A 26,823-nucleotide genomic window follows, 5' to 3' on the forward strand; every position below is an offset into this window, starting at 1 on the left:
ATTTCTGTTGCTCTGCTTTTTGTTGTATTTTTGCGACCTGAGTTTTTTAGGATTGGACATGTACTTGAGCCCTGGTTTTAACCCTGACAGGCTTCCTCTCTGTAATTACATGAAGTTTTCTCCTTAAAAACATCTCCTGTTATATATTATTGATTACGGGGTCGTTTTAACTGAACACGACACTTAACAGATGAAGGACGAATCACGTGACCTTACACTGAAGCAGTTCTCAAGAGTTCTTACCATGAGGATGTGGATGAGGCTGCCTGTGTACGAGTTCCACACCTTTAAGGTCAGGTTGTTGGCCGCCGTGATGACCATGTTGTCATGACGATTCCAAGCCACCATGGTGACCTTGAGTTTGGTCACTTTGTCCTCTAGGGGCGGAGGATTGTACTTCCTGTTGGAGAGAAATATTATTTATTAAAGAGAAGAAAAAAAAAAAAAACCACACACAAGAAGTCTCAATCTGCAGTGTTTTCAATGACCTACTTTAGAAAAAAAGAATACATACACACACACACACACACACACACACACACAAACTAACTAATTAGTTTAAGTTCTTTCCAGACTGACAATCCCAAAAGTCACACGAAATGCAGACACTAATCTTCTTCTTCTTCTTTCGGCTTCTCCCATTAGGGGTCGCCACAGCAGATCATCTGTCTCCATACCCCCCTGTCCTCTACATCTGCCTCTTTCAAACCAACTACCTGCATGTCTTCCCTCACCACATCCATAAACCTCCTCCTTGTTCTTCCTCTTTTCCTCCTTCCTGGTGGCTCCATCCTCAGCATTTTCCTACTGATATACCCCATGTCCCTCCTCTGCACATGCCCAAACCATCTCAATCTCCAAAACGTCCTACATGCGCTGTCACTCTAATAAACTCGTTTCTAATCCTGTCCATCGTCATCACTCCCAACAAAAACCTCAACATCTTCAGCTCTGCTACCTCCAGCTCCACCTCCTGTCTTTTACTCAATGCCACTGTCTCTAAACCATACAACATCTCAGGTCTCACCACAGTCCTATAAACTTTCCCTTTCACTCACACAGATACTCTTCTATCACAAATCACTCCTGCTATCACTCTTCTCAAACTGCTCCCTACTCTCACCACAAATCACATCATCCGCAAACATCATAGTGTAACAATAAAAAAATATTGTTTCGAAATCAGTTTTTCATCTAATTGTGTAAGTCTGCTAAAAAATTTAATACACAATGAAATAAAGTTATACAGAGAATTCAATTCTCTCAATAATACTGTAACTATATTTATATATATATATTACACAACTGAGACTCTGAATCATATGAACCCTTAATGTTTATTGTTTATTGCAAATGTTTATTTTCACTATTTAAAAGTAGCATTAAATTTACAACCCCAATTCCAAAAAAGTTGGGCCACTGCATAAAATATAAATAAAAACAGAATGCAATGATTTACAAATCACATAAGGGCATATTTTATTCACAAAAAAACTTAATAATAATGATTTATTAAAATGAATGCAACTAATCAGGTTCATCTTAGAGATGCAGAGTCTCTCAGAAGTAAAGATGGGCAGAACTTCACCAATCTGTGAAAGACCGTGCCTACAAATTGTGGAACCATTTCAGAATTATGTTCCTCAACATAAAATTGAAAAACGTCTCATCATCTTCGGGCCCTCAGGCAACACTGCATTTAAAACAGTCATGATACTGTAATGAAAACCACTGCGTGGGTTTATTAACACCTCGAGAAAACATTGTCTGTGAACACAGGTTGCCATGTCATCCACAAATGCAGGTTCAATCTCTATCATGCTAAGAAGAAGGCATGCGTGAACATGATTCAGAAACACACTGAGACACTTCGGGACATTTAAACCACAGCAACGTTAAATTCTTCATTCCGACTGGTCAAAAGCTGCACTGACGGTAGCACCAAATCGCATATAGAGTGGTGTAAAAAAGTGTTTGCCCCCGTCCTGATTTCTTATTTTTGTGCATGTTTGTCACACTTTAATGTTTTAGATCATCAAACTAATTAAAATATTAGTAAAAGAGAACACAAGTGAACACAACATGCAGTTTTTAATGAAGTTTTTATTACTGAGGGAAAGCAAAATCTGTTTGAAGAAGTGTTTGCCTCCCTGTTTAAACTGTGGTTTATCACACCGGAGTTTCATTTCTTCATCCACCCGCAGGCATGATTACTGCCACACCTGTTCACAATCAAGAAATCTCTTAAAAAAGACCTGCCTGACAAAGTAAAGTAGACCAAAAGATCCTCAAAAGCTAGACATCATGCCGAGATCCAGAGAAATTTGAAAACACCTTCGTTTAAAAACTGCATGTTGTGTTCACTTGTGTTATCTTTTACTAATATTTAAATTAGTTTGATGATCTGAACATTAAAGTGTAACAAACATGCCAAAAAAAAAAAAAAAAAAAAAAGAAACCAAACACTTTTTCACACCACTGTATATTTATTTATATATATTTGTATATTTTTTTTTATTATTAGTGCTCATTTTAAAGTTATTATTTCTAGGCCAACATTGGGGGATTTAGCACTTATAGAAGGATGTGTTCTTTTTTTTGTGGTACTCCAAAGCAAAGGTACACCTTTAAGTTGAATTCTTTAAAACTTTGCTGGTGTGTTTTTTTTTTTTTAAACACATTACAAGCTGCATTCGTTTTTCTTAATTTCAAGAAACAAACTGGTTACCAAACATCTCTTTTCAGCGCTAGAACGTGACTTGTTTCGCACGTTCCAAAAATGCACGTATGTATCAAATAACTAAAGGAAGGAAATATACAGAATAAAACACTCTAAAACATGCTGTCATTGGAAAATGTTCTACTTTGAGGTAGGAACAGTAACTTATATAATCATGGTGGGTAAGTAGTGTGTTACCCTGGCAGTTTCGTGGCCATGTCCAGCAGGATGCTTCTCCAGTCCTGTTGCTGCAGCTGCCATATTCGTGCCGTGCCGTCTCTGCTGCCACTCACAAACCTGGGCACACACACACACACACACACACACACACATTGTACATAGAAACCACACTGGATTTAATAAAAACATGCCAATCAAAAGAACACTATAACTAAGTACTGAAAGTACTGATAGTGCACTAAAAAAATAAAAACGTTATAAAAAATAATACGTTTCTCCGTGTTGTTTTGAACAGTAAGCTGAGCTAGCTCTCGCCTCTTTACCATATCCATAGAAATTTCGGTCCTTGAGATAAGCAATGTTCCTGATAAAAAAAAAAATTTGTCTCCGAAAATATGCCAAGTGGATTAAAAAAAGTAATTTAAAGTTTGCCGTTCTGATGCCGGCTTGAAACAAGTAGCTCAAATTTAGCTTTCCTGAGTGTTTGCTGCACTTTAAAGCGACGATTCTATTAAGTGTTAAATAGTACACTGTAACACCAAAATTTTGCGGACACCTGAATATGACATTCGCATGTGCGTTTTTGAGAACTTCTCATTGAACATTTAATTCCCGATTTCTGTTATAACGGTCTCCACTCTTCTGAGATGTTCCGCTAGATTTTGGTGGAGATTACTGCTCATTCAACCAGAATTTAATTTCGTTTTTTATTTGTGTAGCCCTTTAAAACGATAGACGCTGTCTCAAAGCTGCTTTGCAAGTGTCATTTTGTCCCTATTCAGCGATCCAGTGGCGACTGTGAAAAAGGAAAAACTCCCTGAGACGGCACGATGAAGAAACCTTGAGAGGAACCAGACTCAAGGGAAATCATCGGTCAAGGTCAGGTGTCCCAATACGTTTGTCCATATAGTGGATTTAAATTTGGCTTCAAAAGGCTGCATGACATAGAGTGGACATTTAGAAAAGGTCAAGTCACGTTCCCTCAGATCTTCTAGCACCATCTCTCAGGGTAAGAGCTGGGTTTACCTCGAGTCTCCTTTCTGTTCAATCCAAACAAGCTGTTCCTTTTTTTTTATTATCTCTTCCACCCATCCTTATTGTTCATCCTTTCTTCAAGCTATTTTGCATTTTTGCAAGCTATTTTTCTTCAAGCACTGCTTCCTTTCATTAAAAACGAGTGTTAGAGTTTTATTGTAAATATACAAGGGGCTTTAAATTCGGCATGTGACTGCTGTGTGTGTGTGTGTGTGTGTGTGTGTGTGTGTGTGTGTGTGTGTGTGTGTGTGTGTGTATTTAAGTATATGCTCATTTAAAACCGTGCATTAGGGTGTGTATGTAGGTGCTGGCATGTCAAGAAGGCTGTTTGTCTTTCATCTCGTTTTTGCAGACATAAAACACACACACACACACACACATACACATACACACACATCTCACCTGTCTCCACCATGTGAGAACTGGATGCTGTCGACTTTATCCTGCACAAAGATGATTAAAGCATGAAGAGAGTGTAAGAACCAGTAAGTAAAAAAAATCTGCATGCCTTTAATTCGACTGCACACACACTCTCACACACACACACACACACACACACACACTCACAGTGTGTGACTCCAGCTCGGCTATCTTCTCTGGCTGATCTCCACCGAAGTAGTAAACTCGGATAATGTGATCAGTGCTGCCTGTGGCCAAAAACATCCCACCTGAAACACAGCAGTTATCACTATATTTAGATTACATTCTATTACATTACATGACAATGAATCCGTTAGCAGGCACCTTAATATAAAGCAACTTAGAAGTGGGGCAGAATTCAAGCCGAGCATGAAGCTCCATAGAGCTTTTATGTACAGCATGTAACTCGGACATATTAATAGGGATTGTCTGATATAACGTGTGCCTGTATCATGTTCATAATAAAACCATGGACAGAACTTAACAGCCTTGGCCTTGCATTTCAACCCCCAGGCTCTTACTGGTGTCCCACCTGGGAAAAAAACTAAAGCCGACCGCCGCTTAAACCCCTCCCACACATTCCCGCGATGTGATGTGATGGCTGAAATCTGATTGGATACTCTGACCAAACCTTACAACTTACTTTGGCCCTGAGCTTCCATCACTGTTAAATCTTATTATATAAATGTAAAATCCAATATAACAGGGTTTCTGCAGGTTTCACAAAGTAAAATTTTAGACTTTTTAAGACCTTTAGGATCATTCGGTATGAAATTTAAGACCTATATCACAACATCCAAAAAACTCAAACAAGAATGTGTTGTTAGCAACTGGCCAAGCCCTAAATTCCTTTATTTTTCAAGGCAAGTATCGCTAACTTGCACTTTGCCATAGCTGCGATATAAAATCCGTTTTGCGTCTGTGGTACGATCCAAATGAGAGAGTCACACCAGTAACAGAAAGCTGATGATAAAATTTAGACCTGTTTAAAATAAGACCTAGAACAGCGACTAGACTTTTTTTTTTTTTTGGGACATTTTAACCCTGTGTATCCAAAAACATTGACATTTGTTTACATTTACGTCGAGGCAAAACAGACGAAATGGGCGTTTAAATATGTAAATTGTCACTGTTCACTAAATAATCGTGTAAAGCAGCAGGGCAGTTTGTGTTCACACCTATAAATAATAAACTAATAAACTTCCTGAATTAACAAAGAATGCTGACAGGACTGGAATTTCTACCTCTGGGTTTTAGCAATCATATTGAATTACAGTAAAACTCCAGAGTGGTGCAGCGCAAAAAAGCGTTTGCACTATTATTCATTCATCTCTGTTACTCTATGACTTTAATCCACACAACATGTTTGGCAGCACAGACATGGGAAGGTGGGATCCATCCTACAGAGGAGGTTTTGTTGCTCTACTCAGTCAGACAGTAGATTATTAGGTTTCGTGTAGGACACAAATTCGGGGGGAGAGGAAATGCAGATTACCAAATGCTACACAAATTATTTGATCAGCGAATCCTATTGCTATCGTCGAGTGTACACTTATATTGGCAAAAGTATTGGGACACCTGACCTTTTCTGCTATATGCAGTTCTTCTCCAAACTGTTACCACAAAGCTGGAGACACAATTGTACAAGATGTCTTTAGATGCGCTCTAATAAAATTGAACTTGGAAACCCAAAACCTGTTCCAGCATGGCAAAGCCCCTGTGCACGAAGTGAGCTCCTTGAAGATCTGGTTTAAATGCTTTGGAGAGGAAGATTTTGCTGCTATTGAGCTCTGATCTCATCCCTACTGAACACCTTTGGGATGAATGTGAACCCTGAGTGCACCTCAGGTCTCCTCACCCACATCAGTACCTGCCTTTCATAACACCCTTGTGGCTGATGAACACAAATATCCATAAGCACACTTCAAAATCTAGTGGAACATCTTCCCAGAAGAGTGGAGGGAATTATAAGAGCAAATTGGAACTAAATGTGGAATGCAACACTCAAAAATCATCAAAATACTTATGACCAGGTGACCCAATACTTTTGGCAAAATAGTTTATGTATAAGAGGGCAAACAGCATTCAATGATTGGGTGGCTTCACAAAAAAGTACCTTATTTTGGATTACTAAACTGATGCTACATCTACACAAAAAAAAAAGATTCGAAGACAGCGTTTTCGTCTACAAACTCTTTGTGTCCACACTAGAGGGTGCTACAGCTGATCCGTAATCCGTACCCACGGTTCGACTTTTTTTTTAGTTTAATCGTAATATTTCACAGAATGAATCTTTTTAAGTCCACATGGGGCGAAAGAAACGGCGTTTGCAATTGTAGCCACTTCGGAGGGGAACGTTTTTCAAACAAGCTACGTTTACAGGTGACCAAAAATAGTTTTAAAATCATTTTGGTGTGGGCAATGCCTGATGTTATCGTGTTACAGGAAACTCAATCTAAAATCAAATTCGATTTATTCAGCTAAACAATTCTGTATATTTTTATACATAAATCTAAATCTATATTTGATTTAAGGCTGTAATTCTGCGAAATTAATAAAATGCAAAATTGTTTAGATGTTTGGAATTGGAAATAAATAAACTGTATATCTAACTTGGCTCGTGTTTCGTTTGTCGCATGCAGATGGATCATGGGTGAGATCGGACACACTGGAAATGTCTGTCAGTGATGACACACATGGAGAGGGAAGGGCAGAAGGAAAGGCAGAAGGAAGGGCTGTGGTTCAGGGCCTACCTGCGCTGAATGATGAGCAGATCATCTGCACACCTGGTCTGGGCCGTTCTGTAAATTTGCTGGGTCGTGGCCTGCATGGGCGCGTAAACACACACCGTTACATGATGGCATGATTACGTGGAAAAAAAGCGAATGAAAATTAGGCGCGTGTATGAGAATGAACCAGTGACACGTGGGTCAGGTACGTGTTGGAGCAGGAAGTCGAGAGAACGCCTACCCAAATTTGAGCATCCGAGCGTCCCACTGCCAGAAGCAGATTGTACCGTCGGCACCGGTGGACGAGAGAAACCTCTTATTCCCGCTGCAAAGCGGAGAGAACTACACACACGTATACACACACACACACACACACACACACACACACACACACACACACACACACACACACATTCATATATATATATCTGATTCCAATTCCCATTAGTCTCAGAGTTGAAGATGATGTACGTCACCTGATTTAGCCAATGAAAACAAAGAATGCTATGCTGTGTATCTTTAACTCAGCCCCTTTGTTGACATCAAAGGACACTTCAACCAATAAACAAACAGAGAAACTATGCATAGGCTACGCTACAGTACTGTACTGTACAGCAGTGGTCCCCAAACCCTGTGCTGCCAAATACCAGTTTTGATGCCGATCGTATAATTTTATTTTGTTGTATTTATCCGCCACACCTTAAAGGCTGGTCCGTGAAAATATTGTCCGACGTTAATCCGGTCCGGGGCGCAAAAAAGTTGGGGACCACTGCTGTACAGTATTTACAATAAATGTGGTATTTCTACGAATTTACACAAAATTCATCTCGCTATATTCTTGCAGATGTTTTCTGTGCATGTTTAAAGAGTGCGAGTGTGTAAGACGGTTACTTTTTGCAGTGTGGTTGCTAAAAAGTGTATACCTGCAATGACGTTATGGAGGCTGCGTGTCCCTCGAGCACGGCGAGTGGAGCGCACGTCTGTAGACACCACACTCTGATCATCTTATCGCAGCTGCCAGCCGCCAGCAGGGTGTTCTCATAGTTCACGGCCATGTCGGAGATTTCTGCAGCGTGACCCCTCAGTGTGGCTAACAACCTTCCATCGTCTGTGGCCCAAATCTTCACCAGGCAGTCGTCTGAACCCTACAAGACAGTAAAGAGAGCCTCAGTGTTTTCGGGCCTACCAGCACAGAGTCTCGTTGGTTACTAGTACATTATCACGTTTTTCTGACTGATGAGTGCTTTGTGAAGAACAATTCTTCATGGCCAAGAGTGGCCGATTGGTGACACTGGGGCTTAAAACCCCGGCCCTCCGATCAGTAACCCAGTAACTGATTCGGTTACTGTGTGATGGAACTGTAATGAATGGACATTCGATGATGAGGATCCCTTTTGAGTCTGGTTCCTCTTAAGGTTTCCTTCTCATGCCGTCTCAGGGAGTTTTTCCTTTGCCACAGTCGCCACTGGTTCACTTATATGAGACAAAACTTATAGGCAATAATGTATGATGCTAGAATATATTACTGTAAATTATATATATTTCCGTAAAGCTGACAAACAAAAAACATTGAATTGAACTGAATTGAACCAAAAGTTATTACCTTCTTTAATAAAAAAATATATATATATAAAAAGGAATAATCTACAAATTGCTGTGGAATAATTTTTCTTGATTCCACAGGGTCACCATTGCATTTCTTTGCCAGCTTGTAACCACAAATGCTGTTCGGTTTTGCACATTCATTTCGTTTCTTGTAAAATAATCTTGTAAAATAAATCATTTTGATTCTGAAGAAACTCACAAGTCTTTTTTTTGTTTTTTCCTAAAAACGGTGCCAAAGTGTTCATAACAGTAACCCACTGTAGATTTTAAAGTTCAAACTGAGCTGATCGAGATGATCATTGTGTCCTGCGACTTTCTACCGGACGGTCTAACGTCCGACACGTGCTACGCCTTCGCTTCCTGCTGGACACGGTGATTGCGTCTTGAACAATCGTTGGTGAAAATGTAAAAACCGGGCTGGGGCTTTACACGCATGGCGCGGTCCGCGAGGAGGTCGAGGGGCCGCTGCATGCCAATGCCGCACTCTGCGATACCGAGGGGACGACGATAGTGAGTGTATTCTTGCTTTGCTTCCAGAGCCACAAAAGAACCACTTCTCCGTGATGCAAACAGAAACGACACACACACCCATCACACACACACACACACACACACACACACACACACACACACACACACACACACACACACACACACACACACACAGTCTGAGTGAGCATCAGGAAAGAGAAGGAGAAAGAGATTGAAATGAAGGGGAAGGCGAGAAGGGAGGGGAGGTGGGCGGCTGTCTGGGAGTAATCTTCGCAGTTCAGCCATTTTTGGTTATTTAAAAACTATTGCAGGAGAAAATGGAACCCGAGTGAGCGCACACACACACACACACACACACACACACACACACACACACACACACACACACACACACACACACACACACACACACACACACGTAAAAAAACACTAACAGAGGAAAAACAAACACGTGACAAAGTTCATGCTTACACTACGCAGGACCGAGCAACATCACAGATGCACTTCCTGCCGTTTTCCTATTCCTTTCACATTCGCAGAAAAATGTGTTATATACACGTTTATAAAGCATCCTTGTGAATTTTCTCAAATCGGATTCGTTTTCCGATCATTCCGGTAACGAGCCGTGCGTTTCCCCCCCAGGCCTTCAGTGGAGTCCTACCAGAGGCAATCCACCCCTTAATGCCCTTAGAAAGCATCAGTATTATAGAGAAGCGCAATAGAACGAAGCACTGCATCACACACAGGAACCTCATGCAGTAAGAATGAACACCATCACTAAAGCCAAAAAACCCAATGAACACAAATTCACACGTCTCCTTTCACTGGAGCCGCAGCCGCAACGCCCGCATGCATCGTCTCCAGTGGGGGCATAGATATTAACCTCGGAAAACGACCCCTGTGCATTTTTTTCTGTGTTTTCCTGGGGATTCGAAATGAAGGCGAATTGCTTCTGCAAATTCTACAGGGAAGAAAATGCAAAAGTATAAAAGGTCCATGAAAAAGCGTCTCCTTTGTGCAATGGAGAAAAAAAACGCTATTAAATGAATATCCTCGAGCTTGTGCAGGTTGCTACAGACGCGGTTTGCGAGCCCTGACTAGCGTGCTCTCTGATTGTCAGATCAAAGGACGTGGAAATGAAGACGTTATCGGACACCGGCTAGATGGCCCAGGCGTCACCAAGTCAAAATCTGATTGGTTGAAGCGACAGCTTCATGTAGCATGTAGTTCTACAGACAGTCGCAGCGCTGCTCCAGAAGGCCTCACGCCAGATACATTTGATGCGTGATGTCTGAAATATGATTGGATAAAATGAAGTGAACATAAACATAAACTCCTTGAAGCAAAGCAACCACGAGAAACACTGTGGAATGAAGAGAATAGAATATTGAGAATCATTTTATACATATTCATAAAAAAATATATATATTAAAACATGAGTGAGTGATTCTGCTCACTGGTTTAGGCCAGCAGAGAATAATATTTCATTATCCCCAATAGTTTATTCTCTTCATTTCATAGTGCTTCTCTCACTTGAACTGCTGGAGGGTCTGTTTACATTAGAGTTTCTATCCGATTACATTTCAACCGTCAAATCACGTGTGATGTGTGTCAAAAGAACCCGGTGTGAAATGCACGGCCCGCCTCTGGCCCCCAGTCCACGTCAAACATGCTGATCACTGTTCATGACACAAATTGTATATGTACACTTATATATTATATTGTATATATAATTGTATTGCATTGTAATCATATTCTCTCTACAATGCAAATCGCATCCCATTTTTTTATTGGCTGGAGCAGCGGTCTGTGCCTGCTAATGCACTCAACGTACAGGAATATCAACCAGCAGCACTGCTGTTTCCTTTCAACTTCTCTCTCAGCTGCACTTATCGGACACAATCCTGTACTTAACCTGAAACAATATGATTAGCACAAAAAAACAGGACTAATAATCTCTCAGCCTGGATTATTCGCAACACATTCCCTTATATCTGCTATACCTACACCTGTTCTTAGTAGGTGGAAGGAAACCAAAGGATCCACAAAGCCACTCAGACATGAGCAAATCTGTACTGTACACATTCCTCCACTACCATGGAGCTATGTGGCAAGTAATGGAGCTATGAGGTTCTAATGTTTGTCAGGACAGAATATCAGGCTCTCTGTGACGAGCATGTTCCAGCATACCGAACTCTCAACTTCTGCAGGTCAAGTCGAGTTCATTTCTATTGTGCTTTTCACAACAGACATTGTCTCAAAGCAGCTTTACAGTATATAACAGTTAAGGTGAACAATGTGTATTTACCGCTGATGTGCAGCCATGGTGACTCTGGCAAGGAAAAACTCCCTTAGATGTTATGAGGAAGAAACCTTGAGAGGAACCAGACTCAACACACACAGGACAAACAGATTTCCTGTATTCAGTAACCTAATGGATTTTACCAATTGCTTTACAGGGTCGATCAAAGAGGTTCAGTCCTCGTGCTGTGCGTCAGGTGCAGAAGCTGCTTCACAAAACAGACGCATGAGTGCTGCAGCATTGCTTTAGGGGTTGCAGATGCAGAAGGTCTGCTTTTCAGTGCTCAGACCGTACACCGCACACTGCAACAAGCCGGTCTACATAACCGTCGATCCAGAAGGAGACTCTTCTGAAGCTGCTCACAAGAAACCCCACAAACAGTTTGTCTTGTTGCCTTGTTGAGGAAGCTGAAGGTGAAGGTGATTGAGTGGCCAAGTATGTCTCCAAACAAACATTTTTCTGGGAAGCAACAATAAAGCTTTGACATACAGACATATTTGCTTATTAATCCTATAGCATTCCATTTACGGGATTTCGCAGACGCCCTCATCCAGAGCTAATTATCATTTTTTAATTTAGAGAAGAGCCTTTATTAGTCATATATACTTTCTTTTTTTTCACATGTTCAATCGAATTTGTTAGGAAGTTGGTCAGCTATGATACAGTGCCCCTGGAGGACATAGGATTAAGGGCCTTGCTCAAGAGTGGCAGCTTGGTGATCAGTGATCGACAGTAACAAAGTAAATGAAATACGTTGGTGCACTTAAGTAGCTTTTTCTCGTATCTGTACTTTACTGAAGTGTTTCTATTTGGGGAGACTTTTACTTCACTACATTTCAAAGTCAAATATTTGACTTTTTACTCAACTACATTTTCCAAAATCAGTCGTTCCTTTTTATTTACATGGATAAGAACTCAAACACGCAGCGAGTCGCCAATCAGGGTGACGCTCTCTTTTGAACTTGTTTTGATCGGCGCTTGGTGTATCTACTGATCACCAACATACAGTTCAGCTTCAGTTCAACAGCAAGCAGAACATTTAGAGAGGAATAAATGATGGAAGAAACTCCATAAACACACGCAGCAACACACGTGACCTCGATTTATTTGATTAAGTAAAGAGTCTTGTGATAAAAAGGATAACAGGAACATTATAGTTATAATAAATCATAGTACTTTCAAAACTTAAATACATTTGAAGGCACTTTTGTACTTTTACTCAAGTGAAAGTTTAAAGGGACACATTTACTTTTACTGGAGTGATATTTTAGAGTGCACTACATGGTTTGTGTACTTCGTCCACCACCTTCCGATCAATTACCCAAAACACTGAACTCCAACTTCCCATTAGTGACATCCCTTATTTCAAGTGAGCACTTGAGGTTGCTGAGATTTGAAATTGCTTATCTCCTGATCCTCTTCCCCTTTCCCACATTACCTATATGGGTTTGCAATTTCGAGTAGGAAAATCTGGCTAGTTTGCCATACGTGCTCCTTCCTGTTACCACAATGTTGTATAGGACGTCTCTGGATTCGGCAGCATGACATTTTCCCTTCACTTGGGTTGGATGATGTGGGAGTTCTCCTGCTATAGATGGACGCCCCTCGGGATGGACGTGAATGCCGACCGCACCCCGGGCGTCGTGACCTGAGCCCAAATTTCCACAAGCGCACTCCAAAATCTAGTGGAACATCTTCCCAGAAAAGTGGAGGTCATCCGAACAGTAAACAGAGACTAAACGTGAAACGGGATGTTCGGGTGTCCGTCGGAATTGTGTTCATTTCGTGTAAGCCGAATAAAGTCTGCTTTATCAGATTTGACGTGAAGCTCGTGCTTCGCCATCGTTTTCATACCTTCTAGAAAGCAGAGGGGAAAAAATAAACAGCCGATAATAGCGTTTAAGGTTTGAGCGTGCGATGTCATCGAGCGGGTGAAACCCCAGTCATACCGCTCGACAACCAACAAACCACTTTAAAGCCTGTGACTTCACACGTTAAAGTTATTTTAGGTGAAAGCGATGGGAGTTGGAGCGCAACCGCTGCTGTAAACAAATGTGTCTCTCTTTTCATTTTAAAACCCCGGTTTAGCAACGAATCCTCCTGCTGCAACAGTCACTAACGTCGGCATTTTCACATCCGTAGGAGAAAACGTTCCTAGAAATTTCAGAGAATCTGTCTGAAGCCACTAGAGGACATGATGGAGGTGTCTTTTTAGGAGACAATTTGATGGTTTCCGTGATGTGTTGATGTCTCTTAAGCAAGATCGGAAGTGTCTCAAACATATTGGGACACCCGCATTTGTCCGTGACATTTTCCCTTCGCTTAAACTATGGAAGACCCAAACCTCTTCCAGCATGACCCTGCGCTTGAAAGCAAGCGTTTTGATGATATGCTTTACATGGGGTAAAGAGGAAGATCTACCTGCTGTCGGCGGTGTCCAGCAATAAAGTAAATGGAATGCGTTTATATTTAAGCTGCTTTTTTTGCGTATCTGTTCTTTAGTGAAGTGTTTCGCTTTGGGAAGACTTTTACTTTAACTTCACTTTTCAAGGTCAAATATCTGACTTTTTACTCAACTGCATGTTGCAAAGTCAGTCGTTCCTTTTTTTTTTTTATCTTTGACTGGATCGAAACTTTTATATCCACTCGGGATGTACTGTGGCTTTAAATGAGAGCCAGAGAGAATACCGCGAGAACGGAAGAGTCTGCGCAAGTCTGAGCGAGAGAGAGAGAGAGAGAGAGAGAGAGAGAGAGAGAGAGAGAGAGCAGTATGTAGTATTATTATGGCTATCAGAGGACATTATAGCTGTAATAAATCATAGTGCTTTGGATACTTAAGTACATTTAAAGGCAGATACTTTTGTACTTGGATTCGAGTGGAATTTTAAAGGGACACTTTTACTTTGAGTCATATTTTACAGAGTGCATCTCTACTTTAACTCCACCAACTACATGCTCTGTGTCCACCACTGCCTACTATACAGCTCAGGAAAACTCTTGGAGGTCTAAAGACATAGAGAAAAAGCAGTTTGCTGTGAAGTAAAACCTTTGCTTTTTCTTACCGAGTTTTTTTTTTTTTTATATCTGTTCATAGATTTATAGTTGTAGAAAGTGAGCTCTTGCTCTCGTGTGCATGCCTCCTTTCATAAATGGGGGGAGGGGTAGCTCAATAGTTAAGCTGCTGGGCTACTGATCGGAAGATTAGGGGTTCACAGCCCGAGTATCGCCAAGCTGACACTGTTGGGCCCCTAAACAAGGCCCTTAACCCTCTCAATCAACAAGTTCTTACATAAAACATCATAAGTCCAAATTGTTACTAGAGAAATACTAAGAAAAAACAAAATAATTTTGTACAGATATTAATACTGTTCAAAGAATTAATCGACAAAATCTAACCGATGTGATTCGAGTGCCTGGGAAAAGAAACACAAAATGCAAAAACTGGAGTTCACCAGATCCCTTTGGGCAAAAGTACTGGGACACCTGTCATTTCCTGCCGCATGAGCTGCTTCCTCAAACTGTTACCATGGATTTAGAGACACCCAATTTTATTGGACGTCTTTGGCGTAGCAGTAAATCTTCCCTTCGCTTGAACTAGGGGTGCCGAACCTGCTCCGGCATGACGATGCCCTTAAAAGCAAACTTCATGAAGATCTGCTTTTCATGGGTTGGAGTGGAAGATCTGCCATAGAGCTCTGACCCTATTGAACATGGTGAATGTGAACTCTGACTGCACCCCAGAAAACCTCACCTACATCACTACCTGACTTCACCAACTCCTTTTGTGGTTGAAGGAATCTCACACAAATCTCCAGAAAGTTAGTTCTTCAGAAAATTCATCTTCCCAGAAAAGTGGAGGGTATTATTACAGCAAACCGGGGACTGAATGTGCAATGAAAAAAATAAGATACTAACATCAAATGTTGGTCCACGTTGTGTAAAAAGGTCCAAAAGCATATAAAATGTCCTACACAAGCTAAATTCCTTTCGTGGGAAATATAAATGGAGTCAAACACAATAAAAAAAAGAAAAATCTGGGATATTATGTAGCTAGTTTCCTCCCGATAAATGACTCAGTTTTCACTGATCTCCTGTCCTGTATATATGTTTTGCGTACAAAAATGCACAGAAACGCACTTACTGTGAAGATGCGGCGGCCCGTCCGGTCGAACGCGACACAATACACAGAGGACAGATGTCCCAGAATCCTCTTGTGCATCTTCATGTGTGAGTAAACAGCTGTGGGGACAAGCTGACCCAAGCGGTACGAACCGTTCAGCTTCCGGCTGAAAGCTGTCTCCACTACACACACACACACACACACACACACACACACACACACACACACACACACACACACACACACAGGAACAGATGGTAAAAATTATAATCACAAGGATTTATCTATATTATTAAGCCAAATCAGGAACAAAATTATTTGATTGCACTTTTAGATCAACAGAAATTGCCTTTTAGTTCATAAACATACACGCTTTAATCAGACGCCTCGGTCGTCCTAATAATTAAGTGTCTCATTAAATTACTAAATATAAAAAGTAGAAATATATAAATAAATCTGAACAGTATCTAATACACAGAGTGCTTCTCATTTATTAAATCCCCAAAAAAGGACATGTTATTAAACATAATGTTATGTAATGTAGGGCTGCTGCTATCGATCATTTTAGTCATCGGGTATTCTAACGATTATTCCGATTAATCGCGTGATCGGATGAGCAGTACCTCGTCTTTATGAAAGAGCAACGCTAAATAAGAGAGACAATACAAGACGGGTCTCTTAAAATGAACTGCACATGTGGAATGCACATTTTTATTGCTGAAATTGCACACAAGAATAAACCTGTTTATAAAAACAAACCCATTTGGTGCATTTTATTGGCGTGTTTCATCAAAATACAAATACAGTTGCATTCAGAAAGTCCCTCCGCAGTGGCGTGTACAGAAGGTTATGGGAAACTATTCATTTAATGAAACTCGTCAATTCTTCTCACTCGTGTATTTATGTATTAAATCTCGCACAGTATCACCACGTGTTTTTCACGCACTAGAGCTATCGCCTGGCTTTAAACACGTGCGCCGCTCCTGGCTCTACTCCGCCGCGGGGGTCTTTTGGACAGCAATAAATAAAAATCTAAAAATCAATTGCAAATGACTTTAGAAACGGTAGCCGCACTGAAGTGTGTTTATGTTTTGGTTCGAAATGATCCCAAACTTTGGAAACTGTAAAGTTGATGCAGTACAGTACTGTAAATGGCTGTTTTGCTAAATGATGTACTGTAGTTTGTTAAATAATTCAATTACATTACACTTCCCCATACTGATCATTCTTTAAGACTCATGTCTAGACTTACAACATTTCATTTCATCAGTACGCATCTCCATCGTAAGTTAGGGACTACCTGTAATCGTAAGTTTATCCCTAATGAGTGAGCCAGTGGCGACTGTGGCAAAGGAAAAAACTTCCTGAGATGTTATGAGGAAGGAACCTTGAGAGGAACCAGACTAAAAAGGGAACCTCATCCTCATCACAAAATGTCCATTCATAACAGTTCCATCATTGTTGAGGTGTTCAGTGGCCAGACTGTTTATATTAATTACAGTCCAAATCCATCCTCAAAGTTTAAAGTCTTATGATCGAAATGTGTTCTGATGATCGAATCATAAGTTGAAAATATCAAGACGTGGCCAATGTGGTATGTAGACGGTGTAGTACACTATAATGTGTTCATAATTTAACACATTACAGCACATAACTTAGCAAAACACTACTGTAATGTATAAACTATACAGTATATGGATTATGTATGTGGCAGCAGGTGCATGGACAAGGGCCTGTTCGCGAGTGGAGGGCGGAGCCTGGTGAAACGAGCGGTAAGAAGCAAACCTGTAGCTGATGATCGCTAATGATTTGGTAAAGCCGATGAAAAGGAGAGAGACAAGAGCTGAACTGAACTACGTCCACCACTAGCGAGAGTGAGGCATGGACACAAGTACATGATTGTTCTGAATAGGAGTTGCGTCGTGTTGTAATGTCATTAATGTGATTATTAAACACTTGTTACAGAATGAGCCGATAACCATGATGTTACAGCATGCGTTTTCTTTCTTAGTAAAACTCTACATGAATTTGTTTCTGTCATTCAGAAACCCAATACAAACAAATGCGGCATTTCTGTAATAAAAAAACCCTGCAGGCTATTTTTTTTGTTATTGCTAATTCCCAACCACTAGGTACACTATATGGACAAAAGGTTCACATTTAGTCCCCATTTTCCATTACTAGAACCTCCAATCTTCTAAAAAGATGTTTCACCAGATGTTGGAGTGTGCTTATGGAGCTCAGCGTTCACCTTCATCACCAAGGTGTTCAAATGGGTTGGAGCTCTATAGCAGATCTTCCACTCCTCCCCATGTAAAACATCATGGAGCTTGCTTTCAGGGGCATTGTCATGCTGGAACAGGTTTGGGTCTCCTAGATCAAGGGAAGGGAAAATTTCATGTTGCCACATCCAAAGACGTCCCGTACACTTTCTAACTTTGTGGTAACAGTTTGAGGAAGAATCACATATGGCTGGAAAAGTCAGGTGTCCCAATACTTTTGTTCACTTAGAGTATCTTGCTTAATGAATATTTTCACATTATGGAAACCATAGAATTGTCTCCGAGAAGGAGACCTCTGTCAACGAATCTTGCGAGATGTCCTGAAGTGGTTTCCATCAGATTTTCTGGAATTTCTGCTCACATTTTCTTCCACATTCCAGTTCATCCCAATAGGTTTTGGAGTTCTTTAGCGAAATATCTTCCACTTCAAGCTATGTAAAGTTTTGTGGAGGTTGCTTTCAGGGGCAGGAACAGGTCTGGGTCTCGTACTTCAAGTGAAGGAAAATTCTATTCTATCACATCCAAAAAAACTCCTGGTGAATTGTGCGCCTTTAATTTTGTGGTACCACTTCGGGGAGGAACAAAAAGTCCGGTGTCCAAATACTTTTGTCCATATGGTGCAGCTCTCGGGTACAAAACCTTTCGAACTCCCAGAAACACTTTAAGGGACGATATGCGATTTTTAGAGCCTCCTGCCGAGCGTTTCCTCTCGAACCCTCCTCGCACCCTCTGTGTTAGCCTCAGGGTGGAACTCGTTTACAAAAAATACACGATGCAGTGCGGCATTAACGATATAAAATTTAATTCCTGCGATGGTTGCATATTTATAAAGAAGCTTGTAATTTTTTTCTAACCACTTTAATTTTTTTACTAAACACTATGTATTACAATCGCAAAAAAAAATTCAAATTAAAAAAAAAATGTGTGAAATGAAGAAAATCTGAAACACTAATATACAGAAAATTCCAGCGATCTGCATGAAAACCCGCTGCAGCCAATAAGAGAAAGCGTACCGATGTTGGGCGGGCTTCCGTAGATGACTGGGGGCTCGGGTGGCCTGCCAGAGTGCAGGGCTGCGAGGGCTGAACCCTTCCATACCACGTGCTTACAACCTGTCAACAGACACACACACACACAGTCAACAAACACACACATGGCGTGAAAAAGATCCGCTTCTTATAATACGGTGATGTTGCTGCGATCTGTCTTGTTGAATCCGATAGAGGAATTTGATATATGTTGGATAAAAATGGCCACAAATTTTAAACATATTCACTTTCTAAAAAAAAGGAATATGTTACCAGGGTTTCTGCAGGTTTACACCATGTCAGATTTAGGACTTTTTTAAAAAACCTTTTTACAGCCATTAAGAATTTAATATTAAGATCTATATTATGCCCTAAAGCTGATTGGCTGTTTTACGTTGCTCTCATTTCTAGGCGAAAACGCAAAGAATTTTAACCCCGCGGAAACTTCGAAAACAAAAACAAAGTGCTGTGGGAGCATTTCAAGGAGCATTAAAGGTAGACAGACGTCAGGAATTTGAAAAGTGTTTCAAATTAAGAACAGTGAATTTGAAGCTTTTTAAAGGCCTAAAAGTTTTAATTTTTTAATTTTAGACTTTTTTATAGAGTTTACACGGATTCAAGAAATAAAACAAAAGGACTCAGACGGTACTTCGGGTTTCATAAATTACAATTCAATTGAAATCTCTGAATTCGGATCGTCGTGTCTTTTGTCTCTTTGTATAATTCACAAGCGATTTAGATGTATAAAGTTACGGAAACGTGATGTAAAATGTATCACGTATATCAGATGAAATCGAATAGTCCTGTTATAGTAATACTTCGGTACGTTATGACGAATGAAAAGATGCCTAAATTATGGGTCCTAAACTGTACTGTACACCGCAGACATAAAATACTGTCAAATTTAAAAAATATTTGACAAAAGAAAACTTTAAAGAATACTGTATTTCATATTTCTTTTTACAGAAGAACAAAAGAAGAGAAAAAGGTGTAAACGTTTACAACCACTTTAAAGTGAAGTTAAATGTTATTTTATATACAGTATCCGATTACAGGATTGCTTCGGATACAAAATAACATCACTAAATGTTGACAAACCTTTTGCACTTTCTTTATTCCTTATACAGTACAATACCGCATTTTTTTAAATACCGTATTTAGAATAATCCATGATATTATCCAAATAATTTTTAAAAAAGAAAAGCAACGAGGAAAAATAAAAGTTAAATTGCATTGCACTGAATTACACACATAAAATCAGCCTACTGATAAGTGTGTATGTGCACGGTATGTTTTTATATCTTAGTGAGAACCGAATTCCCCATACAGGAAAGTACCTGAGTGTTTTGACATTTGTTTGGTCCCCATGAGGAACAAGAGATGCTTTCTTTTCAAGGTTGAATATAATTCGCTGCATTTATAACCATGGCAATGCAAGGTCCTTTCTAGGATCTTGTGTGTCTGAGTATGTGTGTGTGTGTGTGTGTGTGTGTGTGTGTGTGTGTGTGTGTGTGTGTGTGTGTGTGTGTGTGTTGAAGAAATCAAGCTCACTTTTGTTGGTGCGGAGCAGAGACTGGCGCCCCACTCCCAGCAGCGAGTTGACTCCTGGCACGCTGGCAGGAACCTCTCTCTCCAAAAGAGGACCAACTCGCTCACACACCCGCAACAGGTGATCCGGAGAAGTGTGTTTGTACAGTTTCACCTACACACACACACACACACACACACACACACACACACACACACACACACACACACACAAACAAAAGCCAGTATGTTACATATATCATTTGCTGTACTCTTTATAAAAACATAACACTGATCAAAATAAAACGCTGTTTCGATTTAACGTCACACAAACATGCACGTATGCAACTGATCTTAACATCTAGGATCTTCAAAGTCTTATGGATTAGGAGTTCAAAATTCTGGACATCCGGCGAGGAATAAAAAATGAGCGCTCTTCAGTGACGTGCTTCGTTTTCCACGCTGCTCTTCATCTGCCTGATCAGCAGCCTCCTTCACTATGCCCGGCTACTAATTAACGAGACTTTAACTGCATTCAGCCGCATCCTATTGGACGACAGGAGACAATCTGGTCCTCCACACACACTCTCACACACATGCACGGACGCACACAAGACACATTTGCACATAGAAGCAAATTGCCGCACGCGCAATGAAGTAAACGCACCCGACACCCACGCGCACAAACACCGCGTTTGATTTGTGTCCTGCATGAAATAAAAAAACGGAAGCGTGAACCTTTAATTCGTGACACAAAAGGAGTAAAATGAGAATTTCTGCTTATTATCAACATCATAATCACAGAGTCAATTACCGGATTCTTCCAGTGTCACTGCTTCAGGTGGCATCAGTCTTAATTCATTCAGTACTAATCAGGAAAATTTATATTTTATTATTCCAAATGTATTACTCTTACTGTTATTATTACTGTACTTGTTTAACATATTCTACACATTTTTCAAGAGCCATAACCTTTATATTTCTTTATTTTTATTTATATAATTTCACTTCTGATAAAGGCTATATATGCACTGCCAACAAATATCCATCCATCCATCCATCCATCCATCTATTATTATTATTAGTAGTAGTCGTATTATGAATATTATTATTAAAACTATTAAGTGGTAATTATGATTAGATTATTATTACCATGCATTACTAATAGTTAAAACTACTAATGTTGATTATTATTAATAGTAATATTTATTACTAGTAATAGTGATAATACTAAAATGTCCATTATGACGATTATAATTATTATTGTGACTATTGTTATTTCTCTTTTGCTGTGTTGTAATAGCAGGAATAGTAAATAAAGGCTATGCTTGTTATTAGTAATAATAATAATATAAATATGAATACTATTATTACTATGAGTAATGGTAGTAAAATGAGTTATTATCAGTAGTAATACTATAAGTTTTAAAACCCTTTAAAGCAGTAATGATGATTATAATTATATTTATAAAATGCTATTATTATAATGGATTTGTGTTATTGTTGTTGTTTATTTATCGCATTATTATTACTAAAATGTTCAACTGTGTTAATAATGATGTGTAAATATTTTCTTATGAAATGTATAGTATTTATGTAGTAAAGTGTATTATTAGTAATACTAGTATTATTAGCACTATTGAGTAATAGAAATAAAATGCAAAACGCTATAAAGATATCATTTTTTATTATTGCTATTATTATAATTATTATTTGTGTAAAAAAAAAATTCTCAAATTTTATCTTTACTGTCGTATAATTAAAAAGAAAAAAAAAAAGGAATAAAGGGTGGCTGAATGGCTCTCGAGCCTGATTTGGGGTGAGGGAGAACCGCGGCGGCAGCGGCACTGTGTCCGGGTCCTCGCCGGGAAAGAGGCGCTGCGAAGCGGCCAAGCGAGCGAGCCACAGCCGCAGCCTCCACGCGAGCACGCACACACACTCCTCACACACTCTCCGGCGGAGCACCGGAGCCCCGATCCAGCGCACTGCCACAGCCTACTAACGAACTGCGTGTTAAATAACAGCCGTGCGTCCTCCACGTGTAAAAGAAGCGGACATTTTACAAGGACGGAGCCGCGCGTCCAACAGCGCCGTCGCCTCGGCCGCCATCGCCGGCGTGTTCTGCTGCAGTATACCGAGGGGGACGGAGCTACCAGTGCGAAGCGTGAAACACGGGCAAAAAAAGGGTTGTATGAACGCCGAGAAAAGTGTCTCAATCCCCGGCGAGAGCGAGAGACACTGCCTCGGTTACGTAAGAGATTTACCAGAGAATGGGGGTGGCTTCAATAAGGGGTGGGGGGTGTATACGGGGAGGGGGGGTTGGATCAGAACCGTAAACTTTTTTTTTCCCATAATATAATAAATACAAAATATCCACCGTGATTAAGATGATCCGAGCTGCGATCCGAAATGTTCTCCGAACGGTGTCGCGAGAAAAAAAAAACCCAAACATCCCTCCGACGTCATGGTTTTTATGAACGATTATCGCAACTAATCATATAATCGATATTAGATATCGGTGGCTGATTTTCCCTTCAACTCGGGGGGAAAAAATCATTCTCTAATTCCATCCAAAAATTCAAAAAGAAAACCTCATTTTCCCCCCCGACTTCCCCCGGAATTCCCATTTTTCCCGCATGGAAAAAAATATTCCAAAAGCTTGTTAATTCCCAGTGTTTTGGTTAAAAACTCCTGTCCGAAAGTGGAGTCAATAAAATAAATCGTGTGTGTTTCACGCTGTCTGTTGTTGTATTACATGAAGCAGGGCGCCTCCATATCCCGCCCAGCACACACACACACACACACACACACACACACACTGGCGCACTCCCTCCCACCACTTCCACTGCTCACATGCATGACGTACCTTTATTTCTAACATTTTCCCAACTAAATCCTCCTAATAATAACAACACACTGAGCTGTCAAAGCTCCAGGTCTGATGGACTTCACATGGGGGCACCAGGACTTCAGGTTCTGGTTTGTTTGTGTAGTGGTTGTTGTTGTTTTTTTTTTTTCCTCCATATATTTTTTTCTTATTCTTCCTGATTTTAAAAATTGCGGGAAATTCAATTTCTTATTTTGCTCTCCAAAAAACTTTTTCTCACTCCCAGGGCATGGGCTTACCAAATTCTCGTAACTCCCTGGGTGTTCCTTTCCAGTCCAATCTATCCTTTTGGGTAAGAGCTGCAAAAAAAAGAAGACGTGTTATCTCACTTTTGGTTGGTTGAACAAAAATCCAGGTTTGAATAATACAAAATTAAGAAATCAATCAAACAATCGAGCGACGGATGAAGGAGGTAAAAGTACAGCGCAGTAGCGATGCAGCGCCAAGTCGCCTTGTTCAGCTTACCTCCTTCTCCTGAACCTCCCGGATCAGGGTCTGCAAAAAAACACAAAAACGCACTAGGATGTCATATTTTTCTAGTTCAGTGATATACCGAAAAGCCTTAAATAATTAAATCTCGCACCTCTGCTGAGTCCTGACACGGTCCAGCTTGTAGAAACCGGGCTATTAGGAAGTAGAGTTCTGGGGAAAGAGCACATATGTAGCGACGTTAGCTTTGAAGAAGGGCGCCTCAGTGTGTCTGTGTGTGTTAGTGTAGGGAAAGGGGGGAAAAAAGACAAAAATCTCTCGACGACACGTCTCCGATACTCACCGGATTTCAACTGCGCGACGTGTTTGCTGTCACCAGCCATGTTTTTATTTTTTTTTGGGGGTGAACTGGAGAAGTGTGTGTGGCCGTGCCGCTGGCCGCCCTGTAGTTGTCAGTGTTTGTTCGCCACCACCAGGAAGGAGCTGCGGCGCTTCCATTCACCCGACGCGCATGCAAGGCCGAAGTAGTCCCGTCCGCTTTGCTTCGCTCCGCTCCTCCGCTTTGCGTCTTCGCGACAAATAGTCCGCGTTTTTTATTTTGGTTTTACGTTACATCAATTCGTTTTCGCGTTGGGTTTTCCACATCATTTGATTGATTTATTTATTTTTCTTTGACGTGCGGTATAAAAAGGTCCTCTTTTTATTTATTTATTTTTTCCTACCCGAATCACGAGCGCGAGCTCGCGTTTTCCCCGCGTGAGCGCGCCCGGACGCGTGAGCGCACGCGCGCGCGCTCGCTCACTGCGCAGGGGGGATGGATCGCTTCTAACATGGACGGAACGCACGGCCTTTATCACCCACATTCATCCATTTCTTTTTTATATATATATTATTTGGTCCATTTTCCCAGTCTGGAGATTTAAAACCAAATTATAAATGAATACAAAAAAAATTAAATATATTTATATCATCATCATCTCCGTTTGACGTCGCTTCCTCTTTTTTTTCGACGCTGAAGACCAGAAGCTGCCATGTTGCTTACAATCACCGCCTTATTTAATGTCCTCGTTTCGTTTCATCAAAGTCCGTGCTTTTTTTTTCTCCTCCTCATCCGACATTAATGGAGGTTTGCCCTGGAGATTTAAATACAGTGGCAAGGATGTATTTATTTGTATTTCTTTGAGATGTTCTCCATCACTCAGAAGCTCTCCATATCTGTCCTAAATGAGAACAGAAAGTGAAATAGGGGGGCAGGGGAGAAAAAACACGTGGGGGGGATGTCATGAATTAAATCACTTAAAACACGTCTGATAGACACAAAACAACATGGACGACTTTTGGACAAAGTTTCCATCCTGGATGAAGATCTCTGACCTTGATACTACACTGTATACTACACCTTTATACTCATATCCATTAACCAATTTCAGTCAAAACAAAAAATTTCCACCTAAAAAGTACACAAGCCTTAAAAATGCACTACAGTCTTGGGTGGATCGTTTGTAAAACATCTGGAGCACCAGGTGTTTGATGCTCAGGTGGATGCATCGCATGTATCGCACGGGTTCACAAAACTTCTTGATATCTGGTATAAGTGCATGATAAATCCCGTCCAAACATGTCCAGAAGATGCGGCTCGTTATACAAATGCATACATTAAATATAATGTTTTTCATCTAAAGAGCATTACATTCCTCAAGTTTCACACATCTGGTCGCAGCGCAATTATTTCTTCCTACAGGCTAATTGTCTTCAGGTATTTTCTCTGTGAAAATTAAAATATATCAATGTGGTTTTTTTAAAGTGTAATTTTCCAGCACAAAGTTAAAAAGAAATGCGATTTTTATTTATTTTTTGGAAAACACTAGTGTGACGTGTAAATGTGTATGATGTGTTTTGAGAACTGGGATTTTAACTACACCTGTGGTCATTTTAAACTCTGAAAATTTAGTGGTTTTGGTGTGACCATTTTCAGGAAAATAAGACGTGGAACCAATAGATTTTCAGACTTTAGATTAATTTTAATGTAACTACTAAATCAGATCATTGCCATTTTATTCATAGTGACCAAGTACATTATAAAAAGCTATAACTACCCACTGAATATCAAACCTCTGTGAAGATGGTCAAGAACACCAAATTCCCTAGTGTTTACCAGCAGTTCCTCATCTGACTCCTTAACACCAGTTCCAAAAACAGGAAAGCCCAGCAGCATCTCTAGATTTTGAGAAAGCCGAGGAAGGTGAAGGTTCCACCGCATGTCCTCACAGTGTTGTACAGAGGGACCATCAAGAGCATCCCGCATCACCACCTGGTTTGGGAAATGCAGAAAATCGGGGGTCTCCTTAGTCTAGTGCTCCATCGTGGACATTTACACAACACAGTGCATCTCCAAGACCAATATTGTTGTGGCTGATCACACACATACCTCTCACACAAACTCTTCACTCTTCAATCTGAGAGCATTCGGACCCTCACGTCCAGTTTCTTTCACACACCAATGAAAAAGTCATTAAAACAGGTTAATTTACAGTATTTGGTTATTATTATAAGGACAATTCAATTGCATGAATACAAATCTTCTGTATCCTCGCCGCTGCAGTGTCACTGTGTCTACCGTCTCACTGTCTAGTGTTGTTTTGTTTCGATAAATGTCACACTTTATGTCGTGTCCCAGGTAGATTTGTGTACTTCAGTGTTTCCTGGTTTATTTTATTTATTTATTTATTTATTTTATGTTGTCTGGGCCTCTGGGGCGCCACACTGGCGTCGAACTCGTGTTCATTCTGCATTACATTGTCATTGTCACTGTTACTGCTTTTGGTCGGTTATTGTCATACCTCGTTATATTTTGTACTTCAAGAAACCAATAAGTTCATGTTCCATCTTATTAATCTTTAAAGCATAATTATTTGTCTTTAATGCATTTCCAATAGAAATAATTCAAAATAAGAGTCAATTATATTTGTATGTAGTTACAACAGTAAAACATGCGAGTCTGAACTCATTCAAAATAGAATTTGTTATTACTTGTAATAACCTGTTATAAAGCTTCAGATGGTCAAATC

The 26,823-nt window shown here is 40.3% G+C and overlaps 1 protein-coding gene across 1 annotated transcript in view; it reads right to left on the reverse strand.

Moving 5' to 3' along the window:
• The window catches only part of LOC124398770 (pleckstrin homology domain interacting protein), a 50,361-nt gene extending 25,869 nt beyond the window's left edge, over positions 1–24,492 (reverse strand). The window contains exons 1-14 of the mRNA XM_046869106.1: positions 24,099–24,492; positions 23,910–23,968; positions 23,792–23,821; positions 23,566–23,625; positions 20,464–20,614; positions 18,898–18,996; positions 15,624–15,784; positions 8,007–8,228; positions 7,325–7,425; positions 7,108–7,178; positions 4,502–4,602; positions 4,337–4,377; positions 2,918–3,016; positions 244–400 (exon numbers count right to left, since the gene is read on the reverse strand). Of these exons, the coding sequence (XP_046725062.1) occupies positions 244–400; positions 2,918–3,016; positions 4,337–4,377; positions 4,502–4,602; positions 7,108–7,178; positions 7,325–7,425; positions 8,007–8,228; positions 15,624–15,784; positions 18,898–18,996; positions 20,464–20,614; positions 23,566–23,625; positions 23,792–23,821; positions 23,910–23,968; positions 24,099–24,138 (1,392 nt within the window). The 5' untranslated portion in view covers positions 24,139–24,492. The remainder of the gene's footprint in view (positions 1–243; positions 401–2,917; positions 3,017–4,336; positions 4,378–4,501; positions 4,603–7,107; positions 7,179–7,324; positions 7,426–8,006; positions 8,229–15,623; positions 15,785–18,897; positions 18,997–20,463; positions 20,615–23,565; positions 23,626–23,791; positions 23,822–23,909; positions 23,969–24,098) is intronic.
• Positions 24,493–26,823: the final 2,331 nt, after the last annotated feature.

This window comes from Silurus meridionalis, chromosome 16, assembly GCF_014805685.1.
Source record: "Silurus meridionalis isolate SWU-2019-XX chromosome 16, ASM1480568v1, whole genome shotgun sequence".
In the NCBI taxonomy this organism is placed as follows: domain Eukaryota; kingdom Metazoa; phylum Chordata; class Actinopteri; order Siluriformes; family Siluridae; genus Silurus; species Silurus meridionalis.